The following is a 14,497-nucleotide window of genomic DNA, read 5'->3' on the forward strand; positions in this document are numbered from 1 at the left end:
TTCTGATATTTTTGCACAAAGTCTCTCTCAAAGGTTGTAGTGCATGGTATGAGCAGTCCTATTAATGTCAAACAATATTAGCAAATCTACTGCAAATCAGTGGTGACTTACAGTAATTTGCCTGCCTAACAAGGCTGGCTTCAGGAAAGCAAGACTCACCATTGTTTTAGGAGTTCATGTAAGTGCCATAGAGTGTGTAAAAGATGGAATCAGAGTCTGTGCTTTCCATTTTCAGAGACCTTCAAACTGATCTCATAGCTATTGTTGTATAACTTCTTTTTAAGTACCTTTCTTGACTGCAGAATGACTGCTTGAAGCCCTAACTAATAACGGTACTTGTAGACATACTGGTACTGATCTAGATTACCTATAGATCTATAATCAATATTTTAAAATATATTCTTTGAATTATTTTCTTTAAATGATTTGATGTGAGTACTGCTTGTTTTTAAGACTTCTGCTAAAAAATAGACTTTTTTTCAATGTGGCATGTTATTTTTTTTAATTTGACTTTGTCAAAAGCTCTAAGGGAGTGGGCCAAAAACACACAAAGGTTATTGCACAAAAGGTTTTCATGTCAATATAAAGAATGGCAGCAGAACCTGTAAATGCCAATATGGTGCCAGTTGCAGAACTGCAATGGACTAACAAAACCCCCAAATATTTAGGACTTTTTTGTTGTTGTTGTTTAATATGGTCATTGCAGATGCTACTGTAGTAGGTAGTTTATAGACAAGAGAATGATTTCTTGTCAGTGTCTTTAAATACTAAAGTCTTCAGGAAAAATGACTTTTTAAACTGGTGTGCCTACTTTTTAGCATGAATGATTTAAATAGGAGTGCTACATGGGATAGCTATTCTTATTAATGAGATTCACTGGATTTTCTAGTTTTCTGATTTGTCAGTGTCCATACCATCCATTTAAGCATATAATTAAGGAAAATAAGTAATTATAAGAAAAAATTACAAGTTGAGTCTGATCAGTTATATCAGGCTGTTTTTACCTTATCTATTGGTGCCAAAAAAGATGCGTGTGTAAACAATTAATTTCACCGTCTCCTGTGCCAAATGGGTGAATAAGCAGACACCTGCAGAGCAGAAAATCCTGAATCTTTCAGACTGAGCTGAAACCATTACACATGATTAACTCAAATGTTGGGTATCCTGATTTTAGCTAATATCTTCTCCAGGGTACTGCTTTTAAAAATGAATTAAGTGTGCCTACAATGGTTTTCTAATGGTGGTGTTTTAATTTCTGACGGTATTCTTTTGAGTGTGGATACTATCCAAGTGAGTCATATGTGAGTAATATGTTTACATCACATGGAGATTAAGACAGCAGTCAGTGGAGATGAAAATGATAATGCAGCAGCACAGGCAAATACACAGTAAACATAAAATGCAAATACATTCATTGATTACTTATGAATGCATTTGGCTTCTACACATGTGGAAGAACAAAATGCAGGCCATCCAGGCAAAATATGGTGCACAGCAATTTAATTTCAGTTTGTTTTATTTTTAGTCATTCAAAACACAAAATAGGAGCAAGTATGCTGCAGGGGCTGGAAATGGGAAAGATGCATAGAGTAAAAAAAAAAAAAAGATATTTTGGACATATCTTCCAATCCACTGCAGAACTCGTGTTGTTCTCATTCATTTCTCCAAACACCCAGGGGAAGCTTTTTTGATCAAATCCCAGAGTGCTTAGGGGCAGTGCAGTTATGCCCAGACCACGTCCTGGCTTCTAAGAATCAAGATTAAACCACTGCACAGTGCTCTGTTCATGCCCTGTTCCTTCCTGTGAAAACCAGAGCACAGCAAAGGGGGGGATAATGTGAGTCTGGATGGCTCAGGAGCATCTGATATGCTCATGAGAATATGGCCCCAGCAGGGCCTTACCTTGGATTTAAGGACTGGAAGTCTCCCAAGTCCCCACACTATGAACATATTCTGTGAAAGTCTAAGTGCTGCTGTGAGGTGCAGCCAACAGCCTGAGTTAAAGAACACATCCTCTGGTGCTGGCTAAGTTTTTGGTTTCCCAGATTTCAGAAATTTCATCTGCTTGCACAGTCCACAACATGTGCATCCAGAGAGCCTGTTTGCTGATTGTACTTGCAATAAATTGGCTGAGAACAAAAGAAGACATGGGTTTGTCAGTTTGTACTTTATTCTAACCTGATATTTTTTAAAATGCGACCTTCTTTGGATGATAAATGGAATCATTCTTTGTATCTTTCTAAATTGTGGCTAGATAGACTCACTCTGTCTCTTAGAAGTGCAGGAATCAATAAGAATGTCTTAAATTTAAAATACATATTTTATAAATACATTTCAGCTGTGTGCCAGTTGCTGTGCAGCAGCATGTGACACAGCAGGCAGTGCTGCTGCAGGTGTGAGCCTGCTTCTCCATACTTCAGTTTCCTGTAATTATTCCACCAGTGTGTGTGGGGGTTCTCTCTATTTCCACTCTTCCAAATGACATAAAACTTTGGGTCTCAAAGGATTGTACTAGGGTTTCCTGTACATTGTGCAAACCCCAGAGAGCTGATCCCCATCATTTTCTCTAGTAGGGGTTTGGCCAAGGATGACTGGTTTCTTTTTAGCCCTTGGGCATGGATTTCCTTTCTGCAGAAACTGATGGGGAGGAGACTGGTGCTCAGTGGTGGAGCAGGCTAGGAGTGATGTATAGACCTAGATCCCAAATCTTGGAAATTTAGATAAATAGTCTGTTACTGTGACCATCTCACCATCTCTGATAAAGCACATTCAGCAGAAGCATGTATCTGAAAGCTGCACTTTCAGATACATGAAATGCTGTCTTTCACTTTAAAATATAAAACTTTGATAAGGCATGAGGAATATAAACATACATCCCCATTCTTTTTATCAATGCTGCTAAGTCTTGTTGTCAATTGAGTAGCAATGGCTGCTGAAAACAATTTTTCTCTCTTTACTCTCATCTTTTCTTTTATGCTACAGTCTATAGAGCTACTGTTAAACCTAGAAACTTGGAATAAATCTATACTTTAGAGCTACCACCAAATTTAATTTGTGTGTTGGGTTTTTTTAAAAAAATCCAAAACTTTCCTGGTGTTGTCCCATAAAAAAGGTCAACTGGTGGTTTAAAGGACAAGAAATGAATTTGCATTGCCCCTGTGCAGTACCCCTAATTGGGTTCATTTACCTGTAAGGGAAGCATTGATCAAATGACATAGCTTAAAATATTGCCTCTTTTCATAAGCAGTGTCCTCCCAAGATTGCTTTCACTCTGCAAGCTTTTCTACAGGTGCTTTAAGTTAAAACTGTCCTTAATGAAGATAGAAATTGTTATATAGCATAACTTATTGAAGGCTTTAGAGGATGTATGCCATACTGCTCATCAAACAAAATTTTCCACTGAGGTTCTGTCCACTGCTTTCTGTACTGTGTTTTCATGTGACATTGAAACATGGCAGTTGTTTTGGGACACTTTTCTGTACTTACAGGTTGATTTAGCAGTATGAGACAAACCTGGAAACCAAAATAAGACAAAAAGCTCTTTGATGTTTTTAGTGCAGAACAATTGAAACCAATGAAAGCAAAAAAGGGATACTGAAAATGAGGAGCTGTGGGGAACTTGAATTTGACTAAAACAAACTGAATTTCACTAAAATAAATCTTCATGTATTTCAGTCTGTGAGAATCAACAAAGATGCTTTTATTAGACATGTGTGAACTTGACTCTATTGTGACTCTGTGCATGAGCCTTCTTCTTGTGTTGCCTTGAAGCAGAACTCAGTATTTGCCACCCTGCACTGTCCCATCCCCAAGCACCAGGTGCTTGATGTGCCATCTGCTGCTGCACAGTACACACCTGTCAGCAGGATGGCAGACATTAGAAAAAGTGTGCATGATGAACATTCCATCAGCATCTTCATAACTGTCTGAAGATGCATAGTTGGTTGTGTTCATTGATCCAAATAATTTGTTCTAAATGTTTTAAAGTAAATATATCAAATTAAGTTTGTCCTTTTTTTTGCCTAATAAAAAATTCTTGTAGAAAAGAAGCCTGTTGGTGATGCTTTAGTAGAGAAAGGGTTTGTAAAAATATGAAGATATTTCCAGCCAATTAAAAGAAGATATTTGATTAAATGTATCTTTCTTGCAGCATTTCTTTCAGATGCAGAATCATATTGTCAGAGTCCTTGTGTTTTACAGAAACAGAAATTTGAATTTTGTCTCTATAATGATACATTTACAATAATGGCATAATAAAAGTGAGCCTTTTTATTCTCATTTCAATAGTGTGTATTACTCTGTTGGCCCCTGTAGGGGAATAACATATGAATCTCCACAAAGAATATTTCATATCTGCCTTCATTTTACCAGAGGAAAAAATATCTGTTCTAGTGCTCTGACTTAATGAAATCAAAAGTGTACTGCATATTATCAGAAATTTCAGCATGTTTCAGGCTGATCTAGGCACTCTCCAAAAATTCTCAGCATCCTTACATATGTTTTGTGCCCTTTGTACAACAGATCAAATACATTATTCAAAGCTAAGTGGCCTACATATAGCAAGCAATGCATTTGAATAGATTTCTTCCACTTCCAGTTGCAAAGCTGAAGGACATCTCTGTCTCACAGGAGCGTGCAGTGAACCAAGTGGTTGTTTTTAAAAGCTGTTTTCCTTTACATGTGTGACAACCTAGAGGAGAAGGTCTTTGCCATTCAACCGTTTTTACTTACTGAGCACTATGCTGTTAAAAAAGCAGTGGTGAGAAAGCTGCATCAGTTTTTGCACACATCTTTTTGCTTTAGGATATCAGCAGTGTAGTTGGGTTGTCACGGTCCCTGGATGAATTATTCAAGCTCTTGACATCAGAGGTTTCTGCTAGCGGATTGGCTGGTGCTGAGATAATAAAATCTTTCCACAGAAAAACAGTGGAGAAGGATGATGGCAGTGAGACCAGCAGAACTGCTGCTTCCAATACAGCTGGCTTTGTCTGGCTGTTGCCTCTCTGCAGGAACATATAAGGATGTTTTTAAGGTTTGGCTTCTTATGAATCCTCAGCTAAGAGATGGTGGAGGGATTTTTGTAAGAGGCTTGCATTTCCAGTGAGGGAAAAAAATTGGATCATTGTTGAAAAATTACTTCTGGCTGTATCCTAAGGAAAAACTGAACAAGAGAGAGGGGTAGAAGCCACAGCAGCATCCACAGCAGCAGCAGCAGTGCCTATGGCTCACTGTAAAGGTGCTGGTGGCAGAAATGTGCTGTCATGGAATGTGCTTCCTGAATTCTTTCAGTTCCAGCAGGGTAAGTGGTGCGAATATGGAGCTGACAGTCCTTGTGAGTGGGGAGAGCATAAGGAGCTGTGTGACACACAGGTTTTGTGGGTATAAATAAGCAGTACCTGTGCAGAGAATTTAATCAATGAAAATAACACAGTTGCTTTCAGGTAAATTTTTAAAAGCATATTTACAATGGAATTTTAAAAATCAATGCACTGCTTGTGTTATGTTGTGGCATAGATTTTACAGTGGTAAAATCTGTTCCTTTTAAGCCTATACAAAATAAATGCTAGAACCAAGGAAACTTTATTTAGTAGTTCTAGTTGGGCTCATAAAGAATATATTGCTCACATAAATCCCCTTGAAGCAGGTTATTTAGAAGGGCTATTTCTACTATTTGTTGGTATGACTGAAACTCTGTGTGTCTTCTGCTCATAATGTGTCTCTTTAGAAGCTGGAAGCTGGCTGTCTGATTTCCAGTTTTTTTCAGAAGGTTGTTTTTTAAATCACCAAGATGCACTGGAACTACAAATTATGGAATCATTTTACTCATTTCATTGATGAGAAGTTTAACTTCTGAAAACCTGGTTTATTTGTTTTAGCATGCCTTTTTGTATCAGGGTTGCTGAGGAGATTTTTGCACTACAGAGGCGTGAATTATGGCAGAAATGGATTAATTCTGTGTATGCTTGATCTCTATCCCTACACTTATTCACACACAACCCAATGGAAGTGTGCAAGTACTTGCATGAAAGTTAATTTGGCTACCTATATATGTAATTGCAGAGCACAGCTGACATTTACTGTGTGTCAAAAGGAAAGCTTGCTTATGGTTAGGAACTGTGCAGTGACAAGTCTGTTTTTCAGAATGTAGAAACAATTGTCACATACAAAATCAAGACGCCTCCCTGCAAAAAACAGTCAGTGTGGAATGATGCAGTATCTTAGTGATATTTTTCAGAACTTGCCCATGACTGCAACAAGTAGATTCTGATTATGTAATAAATTAAAAAAAAATATGTAATCCTGCCTGCCCAATGATAGCAAAGGAAAGTATAGAATGCAGAATTATTTTCTTAGGCATAAAGTGTGATAATCTAGAATGTGATAATCTAGTAATAGATGCTGGTGAGTGTAGGTATCTTTTTTTCCTCTTGTATTTCTTATATGTGAGATGGTATTTATATATAAAGGAAATATTCCTGAATTATAATGCACAGACATTTTTGGGAAGCTTGTATATGGCCACTGACCAACTGAAGATAACATTTTGACCTATGAATTTTGTGTGGTGATATCTATCCCTATGTACCCTAATTGTGAAGCAGCTTTGCACGAGTGTAAATTAGGGAGTTTATTGCTAGGAATACAACAAGCTTATTCCAGAACTTTAATGGGAGTTAAGGAATATTCCATTTTAATTTTACAGATTTGTACTAGGAAAAATGCTGTTCAGTGCTGCACAAGTTACTAGAAAATGCAGGAGCTGAAATTAGGTATTCCATCTGTAGGTTTTGGGCTATGTGCATATTCTTATGAAAAGTAAATATCAAACAGCAATTGTATTTATTTGAATTTTCTGTTGGGAAATGAAGACGTTCATTCAGAACTGATGATGGTAATAACATGATTTGTTTTTCCATGAAATAGATGTTTCCTCCTATTTTTGAAAGAAAAAACTCTGTAGTAAATACTTGAATACCTCTGCTGTGAAATTATTCCATGTGTCAAAACGGATTGCCTACAAGAAAGGGGCAGGACTTTGTGTATTGGTTATAATGCTGTGATGCTCTTCCCTCCACTGCTGTGACCCTTGCTGCTGCAGCTGGAGAAGGAGCTGGAGGAGCTGATTTGGGAGCTATTTTTATCTGTGCAGCTGGCAGCTGTCCCACAGGGATGATCTGACAGTCAGGGAAATGCACTATAAACCAGACAAGCGCTTCAAGACAGGACTAAGGGACCTAGTAAGTAGTGATGTAGAAACTGCCTGAACTAGCTAATGGCTCCTTCCTGGCAGGATCTCCCAGGGGAAAACTAAGTTTGATAATGCAATTTCAAATCTTTAATTCAACATTCTAAACATTTTCAAAAACATATGCTAAGAAGTATTTTTTTTTCTAAGTCCCTAGCTAACTTTCTGCACAAAAGCTGCTTGGCTCTGAGAGATGTGGGTTCTACTTAAAAAAGTATAGAGAAGTTCTAGGTGCTCAGACCTTGGGTAAGTATAGTATGGATTTAGAACTCAAATTTATCATGACATTTAGATTTTAAATTGTGTCTTTCTGGTCATTAGCTTGTTAAGACCTGAACTTTGCTGTGAAACTCTTCAAATAGTCAGGTATCAGAGCATCATTGTAATAAGTATTCCCTATGAGTATTTAGAGGCAAAATTTACTGTCTCAATAAAATAAAGAATTATTTCTGGCAAGTGCAGAATACATTTATTGTTAGTAGGAAATTTTACTCATCCACCATGTGAATCTGAAAGTATCCAGTGATATCTAATCAAACTGATTTCCTTTTATTCTCAGATGAGCAAGAGTCTGTGCAGAAGCGGACTTTCACAAAATGGATCAATACTCATCTGGCGAAGGTAACACATGGCTTTGAAAATTTATTTTTTTAAAAAATCAAACCTTTTAATCTATGCCTATACAGCCCAGGAGTATAGAATATGCCAGATTTCTCTGAGCAGTATTTTGTAAAGTTACAAAAGGATCCTCCTCATCTGCACACTATTGGAGATTAATCTCAATATGGTAGTGGTCAGCTGTACAGCTGCAAGGGGTGTCCAGATGCAACCAGCCAGCTTCTTTGGCCAGAACTGGAAGGTAGCACAGTACCTGGTATTTCAGCCAGAGGAAACATCTGAAACTGCTTTCTATGAAATGGAAATACTAGACTTATTGCACACAATATATTAGAATAAAACTTAAGTCCTATGTAGTTTGATCTGGTGATAGACATAAGTAGTGCTTCATGAATCCAGTGCTGAATTAATTATCTGATGCATTGTGAAATTTGTCATCAGACTATTGTTCCTTCTTCTTAATACAATTTAAAACTCCTGGTCTTGCCTTCAGAAGAGTAAAGACAGTGATTTACACACAGTTTAAAAGTGTTAAGCTACAATTGGTACCAACCTTATCTGAAAACAAGCAGTGAGATTCAGTTTCGCATTCCTGGACTTTTCACACAACACAGCTCTAAACAAAGTTATCAATTACTCCAATAAATTAAAAATTTAAACTCCAAGAGCGGCTTTTTGAAGTGTGCATTTTTAAGCCTGAAGATTAATGATCACTAAAATTGAGTAAAGAATAGCTGTAACAGCACTGTTTTAACTTTTATGTAAGGTAAAAAATGCCCTCAAAAATGAGCTGAGCAAAGCAGGAAGCCCATATAATGCTGTATCGTGTGATTTGATCTGACAAGACAATATGGTAGAGCAGCAATATTTATTTACATTGCTGCGGAATATAATGGAAGAACTTACTGTGAAATTAACTACACTGGCATTGTAAAATTTAACTTCAAGAACAAAGTTACCCTCAGGACTTCTTGGCAATGGATTCTCACTGGAAATGAGGTCTGTCCCCATATTGTCTTTAAAATAATTTGAAAGAGTCCCCCATGTAGGAGAGAACTTAAGCACTCTGCTCTGTTTACTTCAACTGAAATTAAAAGGCATTCAGTGTTTGCTAAAGCATCAACTAAGGGCACTGTGAACAAATGTCAGAGGAGAAAAATAGCTCTTATTTCATGTTCATCTATTACTTAATTGTGTTGTGTCATTAATAATAATCTGATAATTATAGAAAAGTTGAACTGTTAGGTAGGGTATCTATTGTTAGATATTATGAGCGTGTGTGTGCATGTCATGATAATTCCCTAGTCTACAGACTAATCCTTGGCAAGGGACAAAGTAGTGGTGGCAGCCACTAAGAGATCTTGCCATGGATGGGGATTACTGAATGCTTCCTGCTGTTCTAGTCCATTTGGGCCATGAGAGCCCAGATGAACCTTTTGACTTGCATGATCTAGGTGTGTAGTTCCTTAATGGGCCTGATACAATAAAGACTGATCAAACATGTCCAAACCAGACAGTTATACGCCACAGCCCTGACTTTTAGCTACCTGAGGTACCTTCCAGTTACTTGTAGTAACTGATTTGTCTTCATTCACACTTCACCTGGAAAGCTGTGTCTGTGATACTTTTATGGATGGCTTTCAGCACGTTTGCCTCACTGCCGAAGTCAGATCTTCTGGCTCTGCTTCCCATTCTCATGGTTATGCTGATGAAGGGAAGCACTGTTTATAGAAATTAGACTCAATTAAAGTGACCCATGCCATTCTAATTCTTCAGTGTTTAAAGCATAAGCTTTTAAAACTTTGTTAGTTATGTTTTTGGAAATATGTAAGTGGAGATATGTTTTCTGAGTTAATTACAACTGTAGAAAATCCAGGTGGGTCTCTGAAGTGTCCAGGACTCCCCTTGCACTCATGTTCTGACTTTTAACTCAAAATTCAATATTTAGGCTATTTGAGTTATGTAAAGGGTTGTTATGGTTTTGATTGCTTAAAAAAAAAATTGGAGATATGTAAGATCTCCATTGTCTGGAAGCCTTTGAAATGTGATATGGAAAAATCCTGGAAGGAGACCCACTTTTAGGCAGCACTGTCTGCATTCTGCTCTCATCTTTGACCCAATATAAAGTGGAGCATCTACTAGTCTGGTACCTAGTGAGGAACACTGTGAAGTGCTGGCCTAAACTTAGAGCAGAGAAACAGCAATAGATGCTGAGCCAGGAGAAAAAGGGTAGACAGGGGGAAGATGATTTGAATTTTGCCTTTGTGTCTCACAACTGATCCAGAAACACTGCGCCACATTTGACTCAGTATATGCATTCACTAAACTCATGTCAAATTGTCTCTCTGTCTCTTGGCTACTCTTGGAAAACTCTGTACTTCTTTCCTTTCATTGACATTTTTGATAATCTCGTAAAATTATAAATTGAAAAAGGAATAGGAGGAAATAAGAGAAAACTGAAGACTATAATTAAGGTATCTGTTACTCTTAGCACCATGTCTATCTAAAGAAATGTTTCATCATAAATGAGTTTGAGGGGTTTTGAAAATAAGTACTGCATGAAATCTCAAAAATAGGAGAAATTAATGATTTCTATGCAAAGATTGATGGGGTTTTACTGTAGTGATTTGAAAGATGGTTTAGAGGTAGGAAAGGAAACTATTCAGGTAGAGTAGTCATCCTTACACTGTGTTGATTGAGTAGAGCAAAGGTGGATCTAAGAAGGACTAGTTTCTTACATTGTGAGGAAAAATGATTTGAAAGAAATGGAAATACAGAAGTGATTTGATTATTTTAGGTAGAACCAAGACCAATTCATAGCTTGGGAACATGAAGCAGTATGTGATTATTTGTCAGGGTTTGCTAAGAGCAAAAGATTCTTCCCTGCTAATTGAAAGCTCTTAGTGTATGTTTTTCATCTAAAAAGTCATGCTCTAATTGAAACAGAAACTAATTCAGTAACTAAGGCTGTCAGTTACATTTAACCACTTATTTTTGGCTATTTAATGTTAGGCATGGGTTTGAAAATATGGGTACAAATAAATACTAATGAGCAAAACAGATAAATTAAATGAGACTGTTGCTGAAATTTCTCCACTAAAAAGAGTTGTCAGGCACTGGAATTGGCTACCTATGAAAGTGATTAAGTCATCATCCCTGGAGGTGTTTAAAAGAGGTGCAGATGTGGCACTTAGGGCCATGGCTTAGTGGTGGACATGTCAGTGTTAGGTTAATGATTTGACTTGATTTTAAAGCAATTTTCCAGCCTAAATGGTTTTATGATTCTATGCACTGAATTTTATGAAAGGGAATAGGAGAAAGGTGTGAATTTTTTATTCTCTTTCACTCTTATGATAGAATGCTACATTTTTAAGATTGTTTTGCATTTCAATGTTCTTTCACAAGCAGAGGACAAGTAAAGGACCTTGGCATCAGCTAATTCTGGGACAAATCGAAAGATGGAGGTAAAACAGCCCTGGTGCAAGCTGTGCCCTCACCCAGAGGGGATGAACAGAGAGGAAAGGCCTGCAAGTGTGCTGACTAGCAGGTAGTGTGATGCAGCTTCATTTTGGGCAAGCTGTTAGCACAAGGCTGCATCTGTCCCTCTGCTGTCGCCCTAAGCCCAGCTGTCTCTGTTCTGTGATTCTGAGCAGTAATCTGGTGAGACTCATCAATTGGAAATCATGTTTTCTCTGCCAGCCACTTGCAGGAATTGAGTCATAATCTTTGAAATTAATGTGGTCTAATTTCTGGCCATGCTTTTGAATTTTTGTGCATCTGTGCAGTTCTACTAATGATAAATGCGATATGCATGTGTAACAGAACAAGACATTTTCTGATTCAATATAATTTATTAATATTTTTCTATGGATGTAGAACTGTCTTTCCTCATCTCAATCTCAGCTTCAAAGTATAGATGTAATTTGAGTATGCTTCTAATTATCTTTTGAAGCATCTTTTCAAAATCTAAATTTAAAATACAGAACAAATTTACACCAAATATTTCAAAAAGGAGACATTACTTGCATTCAGAACAGCAATTACTTAAATATTTTTTCATTTCATTACCTAGGCCAATTTTTGAGGTAGGGGATTAGAGGAGTAAAGAGGATGAAAAATATATCACTTTCTTTAACAGCTAAGGCAGGTACTTGTTATTGCCTTTCTCACCTTTCATGAAAGTTTGGGAGAATATTAGTTTCAAAGTTTGAGACACAGGCTGCAAATTGGTTTAACCCAATCAAACAACATTTTTGTTCCCAGGTGTAGGGATAATTTTAGTACTTGTACTCACCAAAGTAAACTCACTGATAGAGTGAACAACAAATACCTACTGAAAGAAATTGCTATTAATTTTGTTTCTCTTAAGAGGATGCACACATATAAAAAACAAAAGCAGAGGATGGATATCAGTTAAAAATAAAACTAAAACTGGATTAAAATTTTTAATTTTATGTATGCAGTATTTATATAATGCTGAATTAAACCTGGACATTAAGCCTCATATTAAAGCTTTTGAAACTGCAAAATTATATCTTTCATAGCAAAGAAAGGAAGAAAAGGAAACAGGTATATCAAGACTGGGACCTCTCACACACAGTGCTGTTCATGGTATTAGCTGGTTCTTAAAATCGAAATGTAACTTGGTCTTTCATGAACCTCATCAGTTTTCACCATTTAACTGAGTCTGGACCTTTTGGTCTTTTTCAAGTGGGAAAACAGAGGCTCCCACTATCCTTGTCACTGGCACAGAGAAAAAAAATAAACTACTGTCCACTTTGACTGCGTAATGAGGAAAATCTGACTGGTAGTTTCCTGCTTCAACAGTTACTATATGTTTTCAGCTAGTATTGCATATAACCTCTAATGTTAAACCATGAATGCTAAATTGATTTGTGGAATGATATTAATCATGCAAAAATTAGGACTGAGTGGCTCAGCTTCAGTAATTAGAAGAGTCACTAACAGCAAGGACTATGAAAACATTCATATGGATTTAGGAAGTAAATTGTGCCAGAGAAGGGGTCCAGCTATTACACAGTAATGGAAAATTCACATTGTCCTTGCTGTTCTCACATATATTTCCCTGGAAAGACAAATTCAGCAGTTACATAGATTTGTTCCTGTTTGTGCATGTGGATAGATTTTCATGCACTTCTCCAGCAGTCTTTGAAAGATTATTTGAAAATTAATGTAACAAAAATAGTATTCAATGTCTGCATTTGCATTCATTATGATGCAGATGCTGTTATTTGTATAGTATGATTTTTTCATTAGAGAAGTTAAGTGCAGGGTGTGAGGAAAAGATTCCTGTAGAAAATATGCAAATGAGAAATTAAATGCAGGAAAAAGTCTTGCAATAAAAGAGTAAAGCTTAGCAAATATATGTTTGTTCCATATCTGAAGTTTGGATTTTACAAAACTTATTTTACTGCATACACAGTGGAATTTCTAGAGATTGCAGGTCTACTAAAAATCTTTTTTTGATTATCAGTCAATTTTTTTTTATATGCACCAGTATTCAGTTCTTTAGGTTATTCATAATATTTCCTGGAGACTGCAGCAAATTAGACAAGTTTTAAGAGCAACAAGTTTATGCAAAGCATTTCTTCCACAGTTCCCACTTTATGATCAGTTCTAATACAGTTATTTAAATAAATACTTAATATGACAAAAATCTAATTTATTAGCCTTGAAGATTTGTTCTTATTTAATTTGTATTCCTCCTACAGATCACATGAATTTACTTGTTCTGAGTGTGATTCCTTCCTTGGGACATGACTGTTCCTAAATATAATTTTCACTATTAACTGCACTACTGTGATGGGATAAACTGCAATAAAGGAGTCTTTAGTAGAATTCATGCAATGCAATACGTAGCAGATCATTAATCTGCATTTGCTGGTTTTCTTTCTTGAAGAAACTTGCAAAAAAGCTTAATCGAGTACTGAGGCACCTGAAATCATAGTGTGGACCACCTTACATGTTGGTCAGATTTAATGTCTCATTATTCATCAAAGTATATTCTGACTTTTTGCCAATACATTTTGTTCAAAAATTTATAATTGAAGGCTTTTCTTTACTATTATAGGAGAATTCTTTGCAGAGGCTTTCCAACATTCAAAATAGAGTGTATTAGGATCATTGCAGCTGATTGCTAGGGCTATACCCTTAAGAGCAAAAACCCAAAATCTGAAGTACATTCAACATTTTAGAATTGCAAGAATTTAAGTCAGTTTTCTTTCCTTGCTTTTACTGATTTATAGTTAGTATTTTGGCAGTGCATTAAGGAACTAAGTGAAAAGTTGCTAAGTCTGAATCAATAAAAAAGTTTTCAATATATTCTAAGTGAATATAGCTTAAAAAAATCCCAAACCTTTCTTCTCTGGAGGTTAATAAGTAATCAGTGTTAATCTTTCACTTCATCCAACATTATATATGCAGCCAAGGAGTAGGTATTAACCCATTCCAACAGAAGATGTATTAGTATCAGTGGAGGATCTGCTAAAAACATTTGAGTAGCTTAAGCCATGCTGTGCAATGATCCATATATAATAAATAAGTACATGTGAACGTCTCAGTATCAGCTAGTGTGTGTATCAACATGGGGAATAAGGTTGATATCTATGCTTG

The 14,497-nt window shown here is 36.5% G+C and overlaps 1 protein-coding gene across 18 annotated transcripts in view; it reads left to right on the forward strand.

Moving 5' to 3' along the window:
- Positions 1-14,497, forward strand: part of SYNE1 (spectrin repeat containing nuclear envelope protein 1) — a 289,195-nt gene that overhangs the window by 41,705 nt on the left and 232,993 nt on the right. For all 18 annotated transcript variants that reach the window (XM_071435338.1, XM_071435390.1, XM_071435430.1 and 15 more), the window contains exon 3: positions 7,806-7,867. In XM_071435338.1, coding sequence (XP_071291439.1) covers positions 7,806-7,867 — 62 coding nt within the window. The remainder of the gene's footprint in view (positions 1-7,805; positions 7,868-14,497) is intronic.

The sequence above is a fragment of the Agelaius tricolor genome, unplaced genomic scaffold (assembly GCF_023055355.1).
Source record: "Agelaius tricolor isolate 1412-34295 unplaced genomic scaffold, bAgeTri1.0.p SCAF_1, whole genome shotgun sequence".
Lineage (NCBI taxonomy): Eukaryota > Metazoa > Chordata > Aves > Passeriformes > Icteridae > Agelaius > Agelaius tricolor.